Genomic DNA, 22,579 nt, shown 5'->3' on the forward strand with positions numbered 1-22,579 from the left:
AAAAGCAGGGGGAGAAGCCCATCAGCCAAGCCACAGAAAAACCTGGCAGGGTGCATGTGGGGGCAGGCATGAAGGAGCAGGCATAAGGGGGCTGCGGAGGCTGCTTGGTAGATTTCCTCAGGAGGAGACTGGGGACAAGGGCAGGCAATGGGGAACGCTGAGGGCAGCCTGGGCAGGTGGGTGCTGGGAGGACACAAGCACCCCACAGCCTCAGCATCGCCCTGAGGCCTTGGCTGCCTGTCAGCTGGAGGGGGCACAGGCTGGCATGGCCCCTCTGGGCTGTGTGGGGGTGTTGGGTCCTGCTGCGCCTCAGCACTGGGGACCTCGGGGAACCAGGGGCACTAAGCGGGGACCTCGAGGAGGACATTTGCCGCACGACTGAGGGGGAGACTGTGGGGGACTGAGGGGAGGATAATGTGGAGGATTACTGTGAGGGGGCAGTTGTGGCAGTGCTGAGGGGGGAAGCCCTGACAGGGCTAAGTAGGGCAGACGGAGGCGAGCGACTGAGGGCAGCCTTGGGGGCCGCTGGGGAAGGCACTGAAGGGGGATGAAGCGACGGGGCAACTGTGAGGGCGCCGAGGTGGTCCCTGAGGGGCGCGAGGGCACGGGGACACCGCAGGGGGGCGCCCCCGCCGAGCGCTCCGCGGACCCCCGCCCGCCAGCCCCTCCACGGAGCAACTGAGGACGAGCCCGTCGGTTTCCGTCGCCGCTCGCGCCTTTCCGGCGTCGGCGGGGGCGGGAGGGGCGTGCCCGTGCGCGGTGACGCAAGGCGCAGGCCCCGCCCCGGCCCCGCCCCCATGGTCTCTGGAAAAGAGAAGAGAAAAAAAAACTTTTTTTTTTAATTGAGGAATCAACAGCCGCCATCTTGTCGCGGAGCCGGAGCGCGGCGCGAGCGGAGCGGGGCCGGGCCGGGCCGGGCCGGGGCAGCGGGGCCGCCCGCCGGGACACGGGCAGCCGCGCGGAGCGCCGCCGACGGGCAGAGGGGCTCGAGGCGGCGGGGCAGAGCCGGCCGGAGCCAGCCGAGCGCCGTCGCCGGGACCGGGAGCCGCGGCCGCCGCCGCGCCGCGCTCATTGTTTTGGGGCGGTTTTTGGGTGTTTTCGGGTTTTTTCCGATTTTTTGTGTTTTTTTAAAATTTCCTCCCCCCCCTCCCTCCCCTACCTCGGCCGCGGTTCGGCCGCGGGCGGGGGCGGCGGGCGGGGGCCGCCGCGGGGCCGGGGCGAACCCCCCGGCGCGGAGGGGAGGGGACGGGGCGCGGCGGAGGGGCGCGGGGGGGGCGCTATGCTCCCCGAGTGACTGACTGAGCCGCCATCCGGGCACCTCCGCGGCGGCGGCGGCCGGGCGGGGGGAAGAGGCCGGGAGGAGCGAGGCCGGCAGGGAGGGGGCGCTGGGCTCTTCCCCACCCCGCCCCGAACCCTCCTCCCCTGCGGCCTGCTGCGGCGGCGGCGGCCCGGCCCGGGTATGGGGGAACGGGGGCCGCCGCCGGTCGGGCACTGAGCGGCGCTGTTGCTCGGCGGCGGGTTCCCCTTCGGAGGAACGGGGAGAGAGAGCTTCACCCCCCCTCGGGCTCCCACCGGCTCCAACGATTACCGGCTCGGCGGCCTCTCCTCGGACGGCCCTGCCGGCTACCATGGCGGAGAACTTACTCGACGGGCCGCCCAACCCGAAGCGAGCCAAGCTCAACTCGCCGGGCTTCTCCGCCAGCGATAGCACAGGTAAGGCCTGCAGGGCGGTGCGGGGGCGGGCGGGCCCGGCCGGCGGTTCCCCCCCTGCTCCTCCTCTGGCGGGCGGTCGGGCCCGGCGGCCGCCGGAGGTGGGGGGGGCGGTGAGGAACCGCCCGTTCCCGCCGGGGGTGGGAACCGGCCTGGCGACGTGCCGGGAAGGGGGGAAGGATCCCTCCGGGAGCGGCTGGGCCTCCTCCAGTCGAAGTTACCGGGTGGGACCCGTACGCCAAGTACCGTCCCAGCTATAAATAGTGGTCGGGAGAGACGAGTTACGGCCTTTTGAGTTGAATTTCCTTTTCCTCCATCGTCGACCGCCGCTTCGTTTTAATGCTGGAGGGATGGAGGGATCTGCCTCGGCTTGGATGCTGGGGGTGCCCAGGTGAGCGGGATGCCGGTGGGGAAGGAGGAAAACCCGGCCACAGAAACACCGGCCGCCCCGCTTCTGGAAGGGGTGCTGGGGGTTTCCATCTCTGCTTTCTAAAAGCTCTGTATCGCCCACAACTAAAAGCTCCATGTAGGCAGCCGCTTCCACTGTGCCCCTGCATGCGACACACTACGGAATAAAAACTCCCTAATAGCCTATTAATATTTCGCTTTTTTTATTCTCCCCACTGTGACCCTCGTTTAAGGCACTCGGCTCCACCTCTTCTGAGCGTTTTTCTTCAAAAAACGAACAATTTGCAGATAATAATTAAAGTTGTGGTGTTGGTTGCGTGATGAAATGCCCAGAAGGCTGGCAGTCCCTCCGACTTCTCTGTATGTTGTGTAGTGTCTTCGGCGTGCTTGTTTTTCAATTGTAATGGGTTTGCAGGTAATAAAATGCATCAAAATTTCTCATTTCCAACAAGCTTGTGCCCATTGTAAATACACGTTTGTGCATTGGAGCATGTGTGCGTGGACTGGTGTCTTTCTATGTTCCAGCTGTTTTAATCACAGAAACAGTGGTTTTATAGGAACATGAAGTGTGTTGGACTTGCATTTCGGTTTTCAGAGATTAAGGAATCTTGTTGAAGGGACAGTGATAAGTTAATCATACTGTTCCTGCTGTGTTTTTATAGACTAAAAAAATGTCACTACACTTGAGCTGATAAATTCTGTGGTTTTTTTCGGTTTGCTTAATCTGTATTTGGCAATACCTTATAGATACTTCAGTCCTTTGGGGGTTTTTTTATAGATTTTTTTCTCAGCTTACAAATAAATGGAACATGCCAAAAAGAAATGGTATTGAGAGCATGAATTGGTAGAGAATATCTTGGTGAGGTCTTGTGATTGAACTACGTTAATCCTTTTCATGGAAGCAGCAGAATATCTCATGGAAGGCTGATACGCAAGTTGCTACAAAGTGCACCACAGTAACTCAGGAAAAGCAGTTTTTCTTTAATTTTTCAGCTCGGCATTTTAGACTCTACTGGTAGCCAGTGAAAGATGTTTGAAGCGGTGTCTTTTTTTTCCCTTTTTTGAAGTTCACTTGGTCTGTTCTGGAATGCTTCACTCATAATTACGTCCTGTTCAGCAAGTTCTAATGCGTCTCAGTGAGCTCTGTGCAGTGCCTGATATGTAAACTCCAGCATCCGCATAAAGTTTTGCGCGGCTGAAGGGGCCTTTGGTCACCAGGGACGGCAAACCACAGGTTGTGTTTTGAACGAGCAGAATTGTGTCTGTAGCGTTCTGTCATCATCCCGGTGTTCTCCAGGCAAAAATACCTTTCTGCTTGAGAGTGCAGGTAATGTGTGTGCACTTTAAAGTGCTTTATCCAAAAAAATCTCTTTAGGTGTGTTGCCAGCAGCAAATGTTGCTTGTTGGAAGATTGTTGAACATTTCTGTGCATTGTAGCAGGCAATACAAATAGTTTGAGTACCGACTGCTATCGAATACCTGCTCCTGAACCTAAACCAGAATGAAAAAGTTACATTGCAACTTGGGAAGTTGCCTTTGTGACCAGAGATGCTGGGGGAGATGGGTTTGAAGTTTGCACCCTGAACAGGCAGTAAGTTATGTATTGGATAACTGAATTGTAATTGCAGTCCTAAACCTGCGGTGTTTGATACCGCAGCTTGCGTGAGTGGGACGTGCTTTAAAAGATGTTGCGTTAGGCCCGGCTGTGCAGTTCTGTTGCTGAACAGTCAGGCTCCGAGCCTGCAAATGCTTGTAGTCGAGCCCAGCGGTGCGATGGCGGAGGGTCTGACGGCAGGCCTGAACATTCGGCAGAAAGCAACTGCTCATCCGTGTTTATATTTCACTTTATGCTTTGATGCGGTGATGTTAAGCAACTCCTTTTGTCAGGGCAAATTTTAGCTGCCTTTAATCTTTCTGGTAAAAATAGCTCCTCAGCTTACCGGAGTGAACTTTGTGCAATTGAAGTTCTCTACTTACGTTGTGAAAATGCGGCCTTTCCTGTTAAACTTAAGTGGCTAAATCAAGTGTGTGGTCTTGGAGAAGGGAGTAGTGATGAAAGGATAACAGAAACATGTACTGTGACCATCGTTAAGTTTTACGATAGTCAACTTTTTGCAGTTGTCCAGTTGCTCTTTATATGAATAAAGGAGGTTAAGGCTTACGGCTGTTAACTTAGCTTGCCGCTGCTGTGCAGCATTGAACCAGCTGACTCTTATGGTAAAATGTCCATGGGAAAGATTTTTTTCCTTGTCTAGCCACGTAGTGCTTTTGTCTAATTACTGCTTTATTAGGTACACAGTATTTTTCGTACCTAAGCATTTGTCTCTTCTCTAACTGTTACAAGGTATTCTCATCTGGTGTGCTGCAGAATAAACAAGAGACTTACGTGAAAAGTAGAATTACAGTAACTGTGGCCATGGCAGTATATAATTTTAAGGTTGAGTGTCGTGATTACTTTGCATGTTGCTGCCATTGGTCCTCCGTCAGAATATACAGTGAACCGGCAGCGTTCTTGAGTTGGTCTTGGTCTGAACTCTGTGCACAGATTGTGAAAAACGTGCTAGGATGGAGCAGCAGCAAACCTGGCGTTCGTCAGGTGCCCCTTCCCCGTGGTTCTGTGGGTAGCTTGGGGGTGGTCTGCATTGCCAGGCAAAGTAATGCCTCTCTGCATCAGTTACGTACCCTGCAGCCTTCGGCTGTGCTGGTTCCAGTAATGACAAATCATAATTGGGGCCAGAGCAGAGGGTGTTCTTAACTGTGTTATGAGTTAATGAATTTGTAAAATAAGTGAAGTTGGAAAGAAGGTGAGATGAGCAGCTTCAAAAGTCCATCAGAGCTGCATTTTCACCTTACACTTTCTTGTGTCTGTGGTTTGGATTTTTTCCCCTCTCCACAACTTCAGGAACAGTATGGCTGCTGCTGCAAGAGCTGCAGGCTGAGATCTTTGGTAGTTCACGTTCTCTTTACAGCCCAGTGTGTTAGTATCTTAGTGCCTGTGTTTGAAAACCGGGGAAAGACCGGCCTTGTCGCACGTTGCTTTGTACGTGCCGAGATAAGCAGATCTCTGGCCAACTCCCAGCGAGCTGCAGAACTTCACAGAAGGGAGTTTGTGTCAATACGCAGCCTGATTTGATCTTGCTCTCCTCCCAAAAAGCAGGTGTATTTCAGTGGATTTAGTTTTTAGTTTTAAAAGGGGTGGACCACCTTGAAAACAAAGTCACTAAAGGAGAGGCAAGTGTTTTTAAGCTTATGTTCACGTACTTAGCTGAGATTCTGAGTGGAACTGGCATCTTGGTGATGTAAAACCAGATTTTGTTTGTGCGCAGGAAAGCATTAGTACATATGTTTTAGAAGGGTTCATTCCTGCATAGCTGCAAAGTTTCATGGAAGCCTGTTTAATCAGTCTGCTCTGGTTTTAGGTGATGTACACAAAACTTTCATGTCAGTTGTGTGCTCTCACAGTGAGAGTTGCTTTTATACACATGCTTTCTCCATCCCTTCCTGGAATAAGAAAAAGGATAATTCTGTTAACTGAACAGACTTAGATTTATAAACAGAAAATTGGGAGGAAGAAATGTTTCCTCTGGAAGGATGTAGGTGAAGGAGTGAGCGTGGTTGTAAGGATTTCACGGGAATGTCCTTTGCTTTGTGGTACTGGCACCATAACTAGCTGGGATGGCAAAAAACGTGGGGTGATATTTCATGGCGGTACTGTTTCTTAAGACTTTACCGTATACATGTGTTGATGGGGGGTCATGAATGGGAAGTCATGATGCCAAGCAAAAATGTTTACTTTGAGCTGTGTTAAGTTTGATACAAGCTGTTGGGTTTTTTTTTCACCTTAAGTGACCGACCTGCATAACGTCATGCCTGCGGTTGTAATGTGGGACAGGGGATTTGTAAGGTTAGAAATTGTCTCATTTATTGATAGTCTAGGGCAGCTAATTCTTATCAATTCATGAAGCATTGCTGATAGCAAGTTATTGTATACTTTCTCATTGTTTGGGTTTTTTAATAGATTTTTCCAAGGAGTTTGACTGTAACATCTGTGTGAGATGAAAAGTTGAGCAGATGATCTGCCAACCTGATTTTTATGTGTCAGTCCTGCAGTTGTGCCCTTTCCATTTTTGAAATTCATACTTTGGAGTGATAATTGCCTGTGTGCTTGGGAGTTTATCACATTGATTCCTTCCTCCTTTGTCATGACTTAAAATTAGTGTGGTAAGCACTGTCTTGTGCTGTGGCTCCTGGAGGAGCCCTGCCAGCAGCAGGCAGGAATAAAGGCTGTGCTCGGGGGGTCAGTCTTTGTTGTACCCCAGAGATCTCTTGATAGCTTGTGAAATCATTCCCAGTTTTCTGTTGCAGATTGTTCACTTTCTAGTCTGTCTGAATGTTCCTTGAAGTCGTAGTCCAGTGCCCTTAGTTATTTCTACAGTAACATGCTGTGTTTTGTTATTGTATCTGGAACCTCACGCTAAAAAAAATACACCTATTCTTGGTGTCTGTTTTTATTAGATATTTTGCTGTCTGTTGTTACCTACTAATAAAGAAGAACATGATCAAAAATCTCAGCCTGTTAGCAAAATAGTGCAGGTTAATGTGAAATTGGGGTGCAGGGGGTAGTTGAAAAACAGGATTTGAAAAATTCTGGGGTTTGTTCTTATACAACGAAAAAGCATGTGGGATAGCTTAGAAATCTAACACTTCCATCCTAATTTGGTTTACACTTTCAAGAATTTTTGCTTTGTAAATCTTCATTTTAACATATGTTATGCTTTCCATCTGTCTTTTCAGATGTCTAAGATACAGAGAGAACGTAAATCTTTTATTTGGAAAAATGTCTTTAATAGCGATGTCTCAACAAATACTATCAAGTATTGTGCAAAACCATAGTGTGAATCAAAAGAAAACTGAAACTCCTATTATCGTTGGTAATTCGCAGTCATAACTCAGGGTCTAAATCTTTTAACTTATAGTCTTCAAAACCTTCACTTCATCTTCCCTTTCCTCTTATTCACCACCATTGAGAAATAAGGATCTTATTTGGAACATTGGACAAATACAGTAGCCCTGATTTGCAATAACTTCGTGTGCGTGTATGTATTTTTATTAATACATACGTAAGTCTGTAAAATAATTTCTACTTTTCTGAGGGTCATCTTTAGTGCTGTGGGAGCTTCTTCAGGGAGACAGCGTTGCAAAATGAGTTGCTCTTTCTAGGTGATGTGCCTTTCAGTCTCACAGGTAGATGTTATTTCGTTGCTGCTGTTGGACATCTCTGAGGCAGACACCGGCGCTAGCTGCTTTCTGTTGCACAGGGGAAGGAAAATGAAATATTAGAGCCCAACTGCTGTCCGTGTGTGTCACACCTGAAGACCACGAGCTTCTCTCTTGCTCTGCCCAACTTTACCGCTGCCGGTACTTTGATAGTGGGTGTTGTTGATGACGTAGCTTCTGTGTCATCTCCTGTGTAGTTTCACCTAATGGAGCAAAGAAACTTGGAAATTACCGAGAGACTTGAATTCAGTAAGTACTGAATGTAAATCTGTTTTTGTAGTAGCTGTGAAGTTTTTTTTTCCTAAGGTTCATAAACTCCTTTAAGGAAAATATTAATGAAAATAATTTAGAACAGCCTCATCTCACTGAAATTAATGCTTTAAAGAAATCAGATTTGTGAGGGCACTGTTTTTTCTGTATTCAGTCAGTTATGGTTGGAAGCTTTTGTTGGAGTGAAATATATAAAAATTGTTAGCTTTAAGCACATGTCTGACGTTGCTTACTTGTGAGCATTTGGTTTATTTTGTGCGGTGTCTTCTTGCACAGCTGAATTTGAGTTGCCAAGCAAACAACCCTTCACTTATAATTTGGTATCAGAAATAGGGAGGAAAAAGTGGCATTAAAACAAAGATAATGGAAACACACTTTTTGCAGCTATTACACATCATAAAGGAGACACAGAACTTGCCTGTTTCCTAGTGATCTTGCATAACATTGTGTCTGTTTCATAATACTACTTCAGGTACAGATTGATTGTTGCTATTTTAGCCTTCGCAGAATAGGCCTGTTCTGTGCTTCTGTTACAGAAGGTGCACAAAGGTGGGAACTTTGAGAGAAGGACTCGTGTTGGTGAAGGGGGTGTTAGAAGCAGCCTGAGCTAGAAGGCAAAACCGAGCGTGGAGATCTTGCCACCGATGCTGTCAGTCATTGTGTAGTGATGGAGGGCTGAACAATTCGAAAGCTGAAACACCTTGTGTTGATGTGTGTATTTAATAAGAAGTCTACGGCCAGGGAATGTCACAGTTAGAGTTTGTCAAGATAATTCACATCTTTGTATGTTATCAGCTGATATTTTTTTCCAGATGTGCAGTGAGGGTGGCACAGCCTTAACACGAAGCAGTGGATCTGTCAGTTGTGTGAGCTAACCAAAGGCATTCACCTGTAAACTGTTTTGGTACAGAGTCTGCATTTCATGCTGCCTTGAGCAAGTGCCCACTGTTAATTTTCAGATGATTCCTCTTTAAAGAATCATCCTGAACTTAACTGTTTTGTCAGATGTTAAAACAGGGCAACAGAAAAGATATGTGTGTGATAGGATGAGAAGCAGATCTTGCTTCTGTTAATGTGCTGCAAAAACCCTAAGATATTTAATCTTCATCAGGATGATCTTGTAAAGGAGAAGCTGAGGTTACCAGTGTGGTGGTCTCCCAGTCTATGGGCAGATTGCCTCCTCTTCTTCTGCCTGCATTTCTGTTCTTACGGCAAAATTACTGAAGCCTTTTGGTCAGTAAGCGTGTGTAGCCTGGTTGCCACATGCAGTGTGACAGTAGCTATGTCCATGTTGTTGATACTGCTGGGTAGGATTTAAAGTTACTCACAGGAGCAGACACAGCAACAGTGTCAAAATAGCGAAGACACCTTGGGAAACAATTAAGAAGAAGAATGGTTGTGGAGAGACTCTGTAGGAGCAGAGGAGAACAAAGTCAGTCTATCATTTGCCTTCTGATGCTCCCAAGAACAGACTAGATCTTGGGCTGCTTCTGCTACACATTTTGAAGGTTATTTTGGTTTTATTCTCCTCTAGCATCTGGGACAAGATGAGAGACTAGCTTATCTGAATGCATTTTTCATATTTCTGTCTATTAACTTTGGTACCAGGTGCACTTAATGTGCCCTTATATGCTACTGTGTTTTTAATAGTCAAACATTCAGGTAATCTGTGATTTTTGATTTTTTATTATTTTTTCTTTAATGGAAGTGTAGTAGATCTAAAAATAGGGATTATTCCTGAAATAAGTTAGTATCTTAGGGTTTTTTGGACCTTCAACACAGCTTGTATTTTCATTATGAGCACAGCAAAAGATAAATGGCAGAGACAATTTGGATAAGTACAGCAGAGAGAAATTTGAGGTTATGGCATTGTGATACACAGCGTGCAAGTGGAAAGAGAGGTTAGGAACTAAACTCAGTGTAACCAGGGAAGGATTTCAGTTTTTTTCTCCTTTCAGGGAAGTGAGAAAGAAGCCGGGAGCAGATCAGTTGGTCTTTCATGTTATCAGATAGTTGTTGTTAACACACACGTTCGTTGTGGTTATAGGGGATATAGATACATCCTGACCCGTGTGTCTGGTGTTTGGACTGGTGTCAGGAGGGTTTTTAAAACTGGATCAATAATACTGGTAGTATTGCAGTGGAGGTTAGAAGAGAACAGATTCTTTTTCATTAGCTTCTTGATTTGTTTACTCTGTGTAATGAGCTTCAGTTTTGAAAAGTCACTTAATTGCTAAAATCTTACAAAAATGGATTGGAGGAGATTTTAGGAGCATGGAGCTACTTTAAGATTAACTAGATTCTAAGATAATAGTGTTCCTTTTGGTTATTGGGTTGCACAAAATGGATCTAATTTAATTGATTTTAGGAACTGCTTAGTTACATGTCTATCCTGAATGGTGTTCATCTCATGGAGAATCATGCTTTGCCAGCAGACAAGTTGCAAAGGGAGTTTGGTGGAACGAATGCCTCCGTCTCAATCCCCCATCCTGAAATCCCAGCCACGGGAAAGCAGGAGAACGCACGTGTTACACCATTTTCAAGAAAGACTAAAAGGCAAATAGAGGCAATTACCGACAGGTCAGCCTCCCTTCCCTCACTGGGAAGGTCGTGGAGGGGCTGAGGTAAATTTAGTCAGGGGCTACCAAGGAGGTCAGAGTCACTTGCCTTTTGAGAAGAGGCTGAGGTGTGGCAGGCAAGTACCTAGAATGCCTAAAGGCAAGGCTCGTTCCTGCATATCGATTTATTTGAATTTTGACCAGTCCACTGACTTGGGAATGAACAAACCAGACTGTATTTCTTTGTCATCCCAATTGGAAGTAGTTCAAAAGATCAGGCAGAAAGAAATTTAGTTAAACATCCAAATGTCTTATTATGCAAGCCATAACTTGTTGGGACTCATCCAGATGCCTGCTATCGGATCTTTCATTTCCCCGTCAGCCTTTAGGGTCTCCTTGCCCCAGCCAGGTCCCACATCACTCTGTTTCTCAACCTGGTTGTTAAACATCATGTTCTGAGAAAGAGATGCTCTTCTCAAAGTCAAGGTCAGATGCATGACAGTTTGCAGTCTTTCTGTGTGTCTTGTTAGGTTAAGATGCTAATGTAAAGTTTCCGTACTGGAAATTTTAGTTTTTCTATGAATGCATTGTTTAATTGCTCTGAAACATTAAATGCACTAATTGTCTTTAATGAAACAATAAATTATAAAATCCTCAAACCTCGAAAGGAGGTTGGAATGGATGGCTGCACTAAACAGTATGACTATTGAGTTGAGTTACCTGACATTGAATTTAAGGGAATGGCTGGAGCTCTGAACTGTTGAGGCTTTGTCTGCTGGGGTCTGGCATGATTGAAAGAAGCCTTACAAAACAAAATTGGGCTCACTGAAATGTTGGCATGGAAGAAAGGCAGGGTGAAAATACTGCCTGTCTGCCAGGACTGCAGTGTGACTTCAGTGTCTGCTCCGTGGATGGGCGGTCAGAGGTTGGGACAGAAAAACTCCCCATCACATTTCAATGTAAAAAAAATGAAACGTGAGTTCGATGCTTCTCCTCCTGTTTGCTGTGTGATACCTTTGCGATAATAAATCACGTAAAGAAATACCTTTGAATCTTTGTCACCTTTGCAGGCTGACCTATTTGGGAAAAGAAATAGTGACATTGAAACAAGTTAATTGATTGTATTTGTATATTAAGAGTCTCCTGATAACAGTTACAAGTAGTGGTACAGATGAAAAAGTTCTGCCTGAAAATGCAGCGCCTTTTCTTTTTTTCTTCTGAGAAGGCTTGGTAAGAAACAGAACATCTTTTTTTATTCTGGTTGCTGAAAGTGTTGTCCAGGAAGGCAGAAAACTGTGACATTTAAGCTCATAAAACTGAAATTGGGAGAGGGCGTGTCTCAAGTGTGGTTATCTTCTATGTTTGAAAAATAGATGCTCACAAAATGCAAAATTCTCCAACTGGAAAAGGAGCCCTTTGAAAAGAGTGGGGGTGTTGTCGTTGCCTAGTACTTTTCCATCCCTTCCGAAATACAAGTTTTTGGCTCTCTCCTGTTCAGAGGCCGTTTGGTTTTATGTAACAGAGATAATGAAAGGTGTGAGGTTTAGGATCAGAAGTGCTGCGTTAGAGACGAGACGCTACGAGGTGGGTCTCTGTGGCCTTAGTCAGCTCTGCTGCTTCCTGTGCACTGAAATCACGACATGTGCCTGATGAGAGAAGGGGAACTGTCCTCCTGTAAAATAAAGACCACTTTTCTGTTCTCTGTGTGCTGGGTAAGTAGCAGGTTTGAGAGATGGAGCAAGTACAAAGCTCGGTAATTAGAGTGGGACTTCTCTGTAGGTAATTTTTGAGCGTTGCTTCGGGTAACTCTATGTAAAGGCAAAGGCATCTCAGTTTTGTTGTGTTGTTTGGTTTTTTTTTAGACTCTTGGTAGCTGTCATTGACTTGGAGAAATAGTTGAAGCGTTGGGGATGAGATCGGTTATGTTCTTTCCGTGAGGATAGGGGGACTGAGGTTCTTTTCATTTCGCTACCGGTAGAAGTGGGCAGCCTTAGTATGGCAGATTTTTATATGTGTATGAATGCATTTATTATTTTTATAACTGCCAAGACAATCTCTTATCTGCATGGATTTGTTGCAGACATGCTCAAGCAGACTTTTGTTTTCCATTGTATTTTATAACTGTTGTAAAATGCACCTTGTGTTGATGCTTTAAGGTACAAGTCTGATGAAAATATAAAAGCAGGAAGATTAATCATTACCTGAACGTTTGAATACTTAGTGAGTTTTTACGTGGCCACTGTGCTGTTTACCTGCTTTTTATTTTCCTGCTGGCAGAGCTGTAAACTTTCTGTGTCTAACCCTAATGTAGAGCCTTCTTACAGGAGCTTAGGAGCGGTAGATTATTTTACGTTTGAAGAGGCAGCATTCCCAAACGCTTTCTTCACTCTTTTTGTAAACTGCAAAAACATTTCCCTTCCTTGGCAAGAATGTTAAGAGTCCAGCCAGCCAAATAAAAAAAATTGAGCACTTGTACTCCAACATCCCATTTTGAAATACAACTGGAAAAAAGTACTCTTTTTAAGCCACAGCAGCATCTTCCCTCTACACATTTTGTCACTTTTCCTCTGCTCTTGACCCTACATGTGCATGCACACCTGTCTTTTGTTATGAAATATTAACAATTTAGGTGTAGAAGCTTAGAAAAACACCATTTCATGGGATTTACCCAAGTTGTTTGCACAAGCACTGTGAACCTTGAACTTCCCAGCAAGGCAGGGTGACAAGAGCAGCCTAAGAAAGGTGAAGGCTCAGCCATGGACCCTGTGTCACCAGCCGTGGTGACACACAGGCAGATGGCTTTGGGTGGGCTCCAGCGTGCAGCTCTGCCAAAACAGGCCATGGGGTTAGAGAGGGATGGAAGGTTAAAAATAGTGGAATCTGGGAAGGAGGAAGGTGGAACCAAGATACAGAGGAGGAGACCCAAATTGCAGCATATAGTGAGCGCTGAGTGGTTGTGTGGGAAAGAGATGAAGCCATCGCTGAAAGGAATGTGGTTGAAGGTATACCAGGAGTTTCTGTTCAAGACAAGCTGAAAAGGTGAACTAAACAACTGAAGGGAAAGCCAGCAAGTAAGAGAGAAATTAGAAATACTTTAGTGACCCTAGCTAATGAAAACATTAGTTTGTTACTTCCCTGCTTGAAAGCAGTCTGTTCTGAGCTGTGGTGCATTTTGTTGTGGCCACTGTGATACAAGGCTGGAAGAATTCTTCAGAGCTTATTGACTTCAGTAGGTAACAGTGGCAGAATGTTGGCTCCTAAAGGACGTGCTGCTGTGAGTGCTTCAAAACAGGCAGAACTTAATATTTTTGTGTATGTTTACTGTGACCGTTTATGTAATTCATTGGCCATTGCAACACATGTAAAAATTAATTTTTCTTCGGTTAGGTTGAATTGTAAATTTGAATGCTGATGAAATGCATTGTATGGAGATGTGCTGAAATGTGCTGGTAACACATCTTAGCTTTGCGATACAGGTCAAGTGTTGTTGGGCTTTTGTTGTTTGTTTTCAAGGCAGTTAAGTGTGGTCCAGGCTGTCAGTGGCTGAACAATCATATGCTGCTTCTGCAACCCGAGTCCTGCACCAACTTTTTGTGGTTGAAGAGTGAATTAAACTTCAAAATAATGAAAGTTTTGCAGTGTTCTTATTTAGAAAATAACTTTTGTTTGATCTAATCTGGAAAAAAAATGGGTTTGTCTTGTTCACTGTGAGGTACTGGGGTTTTTCAGGGCTAGCTTGGAGAGGGCAAAATAAAGTTTTCACACATTTTTGTTACTTTACACTAAAAAGTCATTGTTTTAGATCACATCCTTGGACTGGAAAACTCTGAGATGTGTTGTGTGTTTGAACAGCGGCTCTGCTTAATTGAGTATAGTCTGCTCACATGTTTGTTAAGGTTGCTGTACTCTCTTGTCCTTATGTCTTCAGACATAACTTTATTTTCACATGGAAGTACCTATATACAGTCAAGTAACTTCCTATTTTTTGTTACATACCAAAATAACATTGTTACACAGGCATCACTTATGATGTTCAGTAAACATTTGAGTGAACTTGAGCTACTAATTTTCAAAAACAACCCTCCACTTTTTGTCAGTCTGAATGTTGCAGCCAGGCAGAGCAGTTCCTTCAAGTGGCTTAATGAAGATTTGATTGATTTATTTTGCTCATCTGCAGAGTGTGTGGATTAGCTCTGTCAATATTGGGCATGATAAATGAGGGCTGGGCACTTAGAGAGCAATTTGAATTATTTGAGCTGTTCAGGGATCGAGAAGTGACTTGATTCAAGAGGCATTAGAAGGAGAAAATGCTGAGTGCCTTTTGGGATCTTCTGAGGCAGTGGATCATGGTACAAATCAATGACTAGAAACTGATGTTGGACACATTTATAGGTGAGACTGGGATCATACTTACTGAAGAAGTAACTGTTGTCTTTTGATCAAGCCTGGAAGCCTTGCTGGGAGATGTTCTTTGACCATACACAACCATAAATTAGAAGGTTGAAGTAGGATTGCTGGGTGAAATGCAGTGGCCTGGGGTTGCGTAGGAGGTTGGAGAACGTGATGTAATTGCTCTTTTGGAAGAGTAAATCAATAGGGAAAAAAACAAAAAACAACTCAAAAAACCCGAAACAAAGCAAACAACAACAAAAAATTTTAAAAATATGTGGGGGGGAGGAGAATACCTTGATATTTCTGGTGCCTTCTTTTAGCCAAAACAAGAGAAATTGAGGAGTTAGGTTAGATTTGTGCCACCTGAATTTCTTAAGCTTGGTGCAATGTTTTGTCAAAAGTTTTGCAAAAAAACACTACTTCTGGGCCAGTGCTTGACCCAGTCTGGTTGTGTGTGCACAGTGTGTGTCAGTGACTCCACTTCCTGAAGGACTCTGGAGTTTGTGTCACAGGGACCCTCGCTCACTTGCTGTCAGCGTTGGGTCTTGGATAAAGGTGTACCTTAGCGTGTGTCATTGTTTAAGACTAGTACAGCGCAGTGTGGATGAATATTTTAGTCACTTGTTTGTCAAGTTTTTCTCACCTATATTTCTGTTTTAACTTGTAGATTTTGGATCTTTGTTTGACCTGGAAAATGATCTTCCTGATGAGCTGATCCCCAATGGCGAGCTGGGCCTTTTAAACAGCAGTGGGAACCTTGTTCCAGATGCAGCTTCCAAACACAAACAACTTTCTGAACTTCTAAGGGGAGGCAGCGGCTCTTCCTTAAACCCAGGAATTGGAAATGTGAACTCCAGTAGCCCTGTCCAGCAGGGAGTTGGCAGTCAAGTTCAAGGGCAACCGAACAGTGCTAATATCAGTAATCTGGGTGCTATGGGTAAGAGCCCTTTAAACCAAGGAGACTCTTCTGCTTCAGGCCTGGCAAAACAAGCAGCCAGCACCTCCGGACCTACCACACCCGCATCACAAACACTGAACTCTCAAGCACAAAAACAAGTGGGGATGGTGACGAGCAGCCCTGCAACATCACAGACTGGACCTGGGATATGTATGAATACTAATTTCAGTCAGACACACCAGAGCCTTCTCAACAGTAATTCTGGTCACAATTTAATGAATCAGCCTCAGCAAGGACAAGGGCAGGTAATGAATGGATCTCTTGGGGCAGCTGGAAGAGGAAGGGGAGCAGGAATGCAATATTCTGCCCCTGCCATGCAGGGGAATGCAGGCAGTGTGCTGGCAGAGACTTTAACCCAAGTATCTCCACAGATGGCTGGTCACACCGGACTGAACACAGCACAGACAGGAGCAATGACTAAAGTATGTACTTATAATTTAATATATTCTATTTATTGCACTTGTTTTGTTTTGGTTTTTCCATACAGGTGTTTAGAAAAATGTAGTAGATTCTTTTCTGGAACAGAACCAAAGAATGTGCTTCCCTGAATCTGTAGTTTTCCATTTCAATCACTGGTGACATCATGAAAGAAAGATAATTGAAACAGTATTTCTCATGTAATCAGAAATGAAAGCACTTGTTGAAAGACACATCCTTGAAGTTAAAAGTTGGGTAGTATCTTAGCAGGGTGAATTGGAAAAGTGTAGCATAATCCCACACAAAGGAAGCGGATTATAATTTCTGTGCAGGATCTGGATTTAGCTTCCAGACAACAATATATTGTAAAGCAGTGTGAAAGTTGTTACAGAAATATTTGTAGTTTGAAGGGAGGCTTGTAGCAATTAGTACTCTTGTCCAGGACCACTGTCAACAGCTTTGCAGTGAATGTTTTTCAAATGTAGAGGGACTGGTCTGGAAACACTACATTCTGCATAGATTGCCAAGCTACTGCAAACTCTGTGTAAGGGGAGGGCAGGGTCTGGGCAAGAAGTCTCATTCAGTGACCTTTGCAGATTGGGACAGGGTATATATACAACTGGAAGTATTTGCCTCTGTCTTGGGGTACTGCTCTAGTCCCTGCTTGATATAGACGTTGCTTTTGAGTTATTTTCCAGGCGTGAGCTTAGAGAAGGATTGTGATTGCTGGTGCTCCTGCCTTTTAATTGGAAAGCAGCATGCCTCATCTCTTGTCTGTGCTGCTTTGGGTCCAGTTCCTTCCTGAAACTTTGATGGCAAACCCATCCTGTTCTGAAATGTAGAAAATTATAATTTAAACTCTGATATTTTATCTGTTTGTACATCACTAGTCATTGTGGTTTATTAACATGTAAGTGTTAATTCATTAATGCGTTGACAATCACAGGAAAAATTGCCTGGCATAGAAGAAACCAGGCTCTCTGAATAAATGCTGATGTCATTGTGGAGTGCCACATAGTTCACTTTAATTTTTGAAAATGAGAATGTAAAAAGCGTTCTCTTGGCACTGGAGGAGATCTCTTTGCTTGAAGAACAGATGCTTGTGGTCTGAGTGAGGGTCATGTGAAAGAGGGTATAGCTGTCTCCAGCCTCCAAATTGGCTAAATTTTTTGTGTGGATGGTGTTGGTCTGCACAGGAAGAAACTCAGCTTATCTTTCATTTGGTTTTTTTTGCAGTTTGTGGGAAGAGTGAGAAATTCTAATTATCTGACTTACTCTATAAACACATGGTTATGTAAGTTCTTAGGAGCAGATTTTTCCCAGCCACTACGTAGTCATGTGATGGAACTACCTTTTTTTTTTTTTTAAGTGATGTAACTCAAGTAGAATTGCCTCAAAGCAAAGAGACTTGCCTGTGGTCTTCATGTGACAGAGTATGAATGAATCTGGAGGAGGAGGTTCTGTGATGTCTTGGTTTCTTTCAGACAAACCCACCCTGGTAAAGAGTAGGTCAGCACTCAAATTCTGTTTTTCAAGCTGCAGATGGGATTCACCAGCTCAGGAAGATGACCTGGACTTTCTCAGTTAGCATATACTCAAGTACTAAAAGTTAATTTGGACAAGGAATATGTTGCAAAAAGAATACTGGAAGTGTTCCTGTTACACACCTAATACGTAGCCCTTGTATGCAGGGCTGTGCTCAGCAGTGGTGTTGCATTTCCAAAAGATTAGAGCAAAATTAGTGATTTCAAAAGTCCTTAGACACAATGTTGTTTGGAGAAACTGAAAAGGTAGGACTGTTTAATGACAGCATAAGTGATAAAATGGTGCTTCTGTGAAGGTGTTAGCACTTAAGAGAACACAATTTTTAAAACTTGGCCAGCTTATAAAAATAGAAAAATTGGTGTTTTCCGGGGCTCCATCTCATGTTGAACAAGGTGAAGCTAGAAAGCATTGAGTGCATTTTTAGATAGATATCTATATATCTATATATCTATATATCTATATATCTATATATCTATATATCTATATATCTATATATCTATATAGATATATATAGATATATATATACTTTTTTTTAAAAAACATTTTTCTTTATGTCTTAATTTTCTCTTGGTAAGAGAGCACGTGAGCTCAATATTTCATGTTTCCATTTAGGAACAAGTTACTTGTTCCCTCATTTTTCTCCTGACAAGCAAAAGTGTTCTCCATTTTTTCTGTTCTCTTTAATAGACATTTGAGGATTGACATCCTCTTCCAATCTCTTCCCACCCCCCAGTTTATTGCCCTAATAGGATTATCAACTGTGATTGTATGTTAGCTTGTTCTCTTATTGATGTTCCAGTTGTGATCAAAGCTTTTAAGAAAAGTAAAGAAATATTTCAGTGTTTGTTCTTCTGAAACTGAAATTTCTGCTGAAGGAGAATGTGGGTTAGTTTGGTTTTTCACCTTCTGTTCCCTGATGTTTACTACATAATATATACAGCTTAAAAGATTGGAAGAGCAGCAATAAAAGTGGGGAGGCAGCTGAGCTGCCTAATAGTACATGTGCCTAACTTGACTAAATGGCTTGAAATGCAGCTGCCATCATGCTTGAAGAACCATATCAAGGCTGGAAGTAAATTCTCTAGGTGGTGACTGTAGCAATATATCCTAAGGTAAAGAAGGAGTTCTGAAATACAAATGCAGAAAAAAAAATCTAAAATATCTTTTTAAGCCAAGATTTTCTTGTTATGTTTAAAGTGAGTAACGTGCATCACTGATTCACCTCATTCAAGCGTGGCCCATTTTTCCATTTTTCTCGTCGGTGTGTTTATGGGCTGTATGCAGCACTCCTGACCCTTTATGGTTTGGGACCAGTTTTGTTGGGCAAGACCTTGCTTCCTTGATGGTTTGCTCTAATCCTTTTTTAGTAAATGGCTAATCAAGGAAAGTCCATTGCTTTTACTGTTTTTCTTTCTTGTGGCATGTTTTTATAAGCATTCTTTCTTGTAAGAGAAAAAGAAGGGGAAAAAAAAATCCAGAATCTGATCCCGTCTCCTACTTTCAGAAATAACTGTGATTCATTTCATTTGGAGCATTGTAAGCCAGTATTGTTAATTTTGAGCTGGACTTGCCATTTTAAGGAAACTCTTGAAAGAATGAAAATTATCCCAGAAATGAACACGATAACTCAAACTCATGAGTCATGTGCTTGCATAATTTGAAGGTGGCGCACAAAACCCCTAACCAATCAAAAAGGGAATGAAAAATAACTGATTCCCAATGTCAGAGGGCCATAGGGTGCTGACATCAAGATGAATATTTTTCCATTGGTAGGGGGAGATTAAAGCAAAATATTTCCTCTATCTAGACAGACATGAGCAAAGGATTTAATGGATTTCATATGATCCTCCAGAAAAAGCAACCTGTCAATCCAAGTTAAAAAATAACTATTAAAGTAATAGTTGTGTTTTCTTGGGAGTATGTAGCATGTTCTTGATAGCCCAGAATATTTTTGGAAATAGGGAGTAGGGTAGTCCCTGCAAATGTTTTATAAATTTAAACATACAACAACTTACTATAGCAAGGATTTGAATTCTTCACTGGCCACAGCTGTGCAGTTTGCGTATTTGTATTTATTTAGAGCTGCTGCTTTGTGATTTTGGCTTGTCCAAGATCATCTGGAAACCTTTGAGGAAAACTCTCTTCTATACTACTGTATATATCTCTGCTCCGTTCACTACCAGACTCCTTTCCTGTAACAGTTTTGCTTGTAACAGTGGCATTGTGGCCCTGTTTTCTTGGACACCGCTACAAGGATAGCTTCATTTGACTGAGTTGGAATTCTTTAAAGAAATCTGCTTAAAAGAGCAGAAGGATTCTTCTTTGAACAATTACCACTTGGCGGGGGTAGAGGAACAGATCATCTTGTCACAGCAATTCCCGGAGTAGCAGAATTGACCTTTTGTGTTGTGCCGTGCTTTTTGTACTGTGCGTTAAGTCCAGAAAACGTGTCCAAACCATCTAGAAAATATTTTTAAATTAGAGGGGTTTTTAAGATTGTTGATTGTCAAACACTTTAAGCAGTAGCAGAACTAAGCAGATGGTCTGTTGCTTCCGTAGAAGTGAGCACTTCAATGCAAGCATGCTCTGTGCATCGTACTCTCCTGTTGTGAGAGTTCATCTTTCTCAAATGAGGGAGACGGAGCCTCTTTGTGGCTGGCAAGAGCTTGAAGTTGTGTTTCTGTAGATTAGATGTTGTATAGTCTCTTGCTGAGATACATTCCCCTCGTCATAACACGGCTAGCAAAGCCTGTGGAAAATCAGAAGAATATTTTGGGAAGTTCCCATTTATTTTGTATGGTACTCCAAGTTCCTTTTTGCGCTCTGTTGAGAGTTTTGGACAGTGATTCACCTAATTGGTACTTCTGCTTTTTCCCTTAAGTAGTAGTAAAGTCCCATTGAAATGAGTAGGACTCTCGAGTGTTTTCTTTTTCATGTGTTTCCAAGGTGCAGTGCCTCCTTACACGATTCTGTAAAAGGAATCACCTTTTCTTCGGTAACTTCAGAGCCCTTTTACTCAAGTAAGGATGTGCTGGTACCCAGCAGCAGAAACTTGGGAAGAAATCCTGGAGTTGTGTGTGGCTGATGATCTGCAGAAGCTGTTGCTTTGAAGCTGTAGGGAAACTACAGCATGCTGGGGGCTCTTTTCAAAGTGATTTTCTATATAGAATTAATAAACCCACCTCAAAGTTAGTTTTCTTTCTGAAAGGTGCAGTTTAATCAAACATGTTATTGGGCTCTGCATGCCCCATAAAAGGATGTAATTGTTTGGTCAGATCGTAGTCTCAATCTATAAAGAGATCAGGAGAAAAATGGTTATGTACTTTCATACATAGTTAGGAGGATTACAACATTATTGGGTTTTTGTAAAATGCCTTTTCAAGATTCTAGATTTTAAGTAACCTTATGCTACAAACTTTGAAAGTTATAGAGGAAAATATTTGTATTGATGTAAACTAGAACCTGCCTGGCAGGGAGGCACTGATGGAAAAGCTGATCTGGCTGGCAGATCTTCCAATGTAGTGTTTCAGATGATCTGGTAGTAGTGAGTTTAGATGCAGAGTTCAAAGTGCTGTGTGCAAGTGATGAATTTTCTTTACTTGTGCATTTATGTGTTTAACTGGAAGTTGGTACCAGTAGTAGGATTGGTACAGATTAAAAATATCACTAACTGTGCAAAAATAGACCTAATATGCTGGATTTCTGCATACAAATTCAGAGCAATCTTTTATCTTAACTGCATTGGCCTAATTAATTTGAATGGGGCATGTGGTCAACTTTGTTGTAGTTAAAATAGCCACATGATGATGCATGTTGCAGTTGTAGTTTTAGATTAAAGATGAGGAGGAACTCTTACCAGAAGAGAACTTCATAAAACTGTAATTTTTCTGTCTACCCAGAGAATAACCAGCTGTCTCTTTGCCTTTATTTTTTTTTTCTCTTTGTTTTTGGTTGGTTTGTTTGGTTTTTGGTTTGTTTGTTTTTAATTGCTGAGCTGTAAAAGAACTGAATTCTGTTATTTGTTGTTTCCTGGCGGGGGGTATTACAATACATGTGCCTTTCACAAGCACGTTTGCAATTTTGCTCCCTATGGTCATTCACTGAGTGGAGTTTTGGTGTTGGAGATTAATCTTGATTATATTTAATAAGATAATGAACTACTCTAAAGAGCAACAGTTCTGATACAAGACTTAAGTTGTATATGTAGTTATGTTGCTTGACTCAGTGTTTTGAGGAATCTGTACTAAGGCAAGTTTATGGTGAGAAAAGATGAAGTGAATTATTTAAACAGATTACCTAGTTGATTTTGCTGATTACCAGGTTTAGATACACTTGCTGATTGTGAACTAAGTCGGCTGAAGATGTTCTCATTCCTTTGCAGTTTTGTGTGTTTTAGCAAACTGCTGGTGCTGTTTGTTTTCCTGGTGACTCTCAATCTGTCTGAAGCTGCCTGAATTGTTTTAACGTGATTTGCAGTTAATTTGCTTCTCATCCTCGAAGTTGTCCGTTCAAGGCTGCCAAGCTGACTGTCTCCCAGCAGACCGTGCCTCTGGCAAACACAAATAGCCAGTCCACGATGTAGTCCAAATAACGCTGCTTCCCAGTTTCAGGGGACTCTTAATAATGTTACAGACTTGACCAGAGTTGCTTGGTTCTTTGTTGAATAGCTGTCACCAAAACAACATTTTTAGTGAGAAGAGACATATGTGCTTTTATAATAATACAAACAGAAGAAGGGTATAAATATATAGAAACACATAACAGCAAAACACACTGACTCGTAGTAAAATTAAAATACCTGTAATGCGGTTTTGTTTTGAAACTTGACCATGCAGAGTGGTACTCTGCAGATGAGTTTGATATGCCACAGAGATTTGGTGACTTAAAAAGCTCACTCATCACTCACCTGGCACCTGAAACAGAGTTGTTTCCTGTTTCTAGTACATGAGTTACCTGTTGTTTGCAGTTGTGCAATGCCACTGGAGATCTCTGAAGCGATAGGCACTTGGCTTCTGTCTTCTGCTTGAGCAGATACCTGGGTTCC

At 43.3% G+C, this 22,579-nt stretch overlaps 1 protein-coding gene across 6 annotated transcripts in view; it reads left to right on the forward strand.

The window, feature by feature from the left end:
• Nucleotides 1-1,263: 1,263 nt before the first annotated feature.
• The window catches only part of CREBBP (CREB binding lysine acetyltransferase), a 92,058-nt gene continuing 70,742 nt past the window's right edge, over nucleotides 1,264-22,579 (forward strand). For 3 of the 6 annotated variants that reach the window (XM_082064244.1, XM_082064248.1, XM_082064246.1), the window contains exons 1-2: nucleotides 1,265-1,713; nucleotides 15,283-15,995. In XM_082064244.1, the coding sequence (XP_081920370.1) occupies nucleotides 1,629-1,713; nucleotides 15,283-15,995 (798 nt within the window). In that variant the 5' untranslated portion in view covers nucleotides 1,265-1,628. Of the gene's footprint in view, nucleotides 1,714-15,282; nucleotides 15,996-22,579 lie in introns of all 6 variants that reach the window. The other 3 variants (XM_082064243.1, XM_082064245.1, XM_082064247.1) reach the window with 2 other exon arrangements.

The sequence above is a fragment of the Streptopelia decaocto genome, assembly GCF_964273445.1.
Source record: "Streptopelia decaocto genome assembly, chromosome: 13".
NCBI classification, from domain to species: Eukaryota; Metazoa; Chordata; class Aves; order Columbiformes; family Columbidae; genus Streptopelia; species Streptopelia decaocto.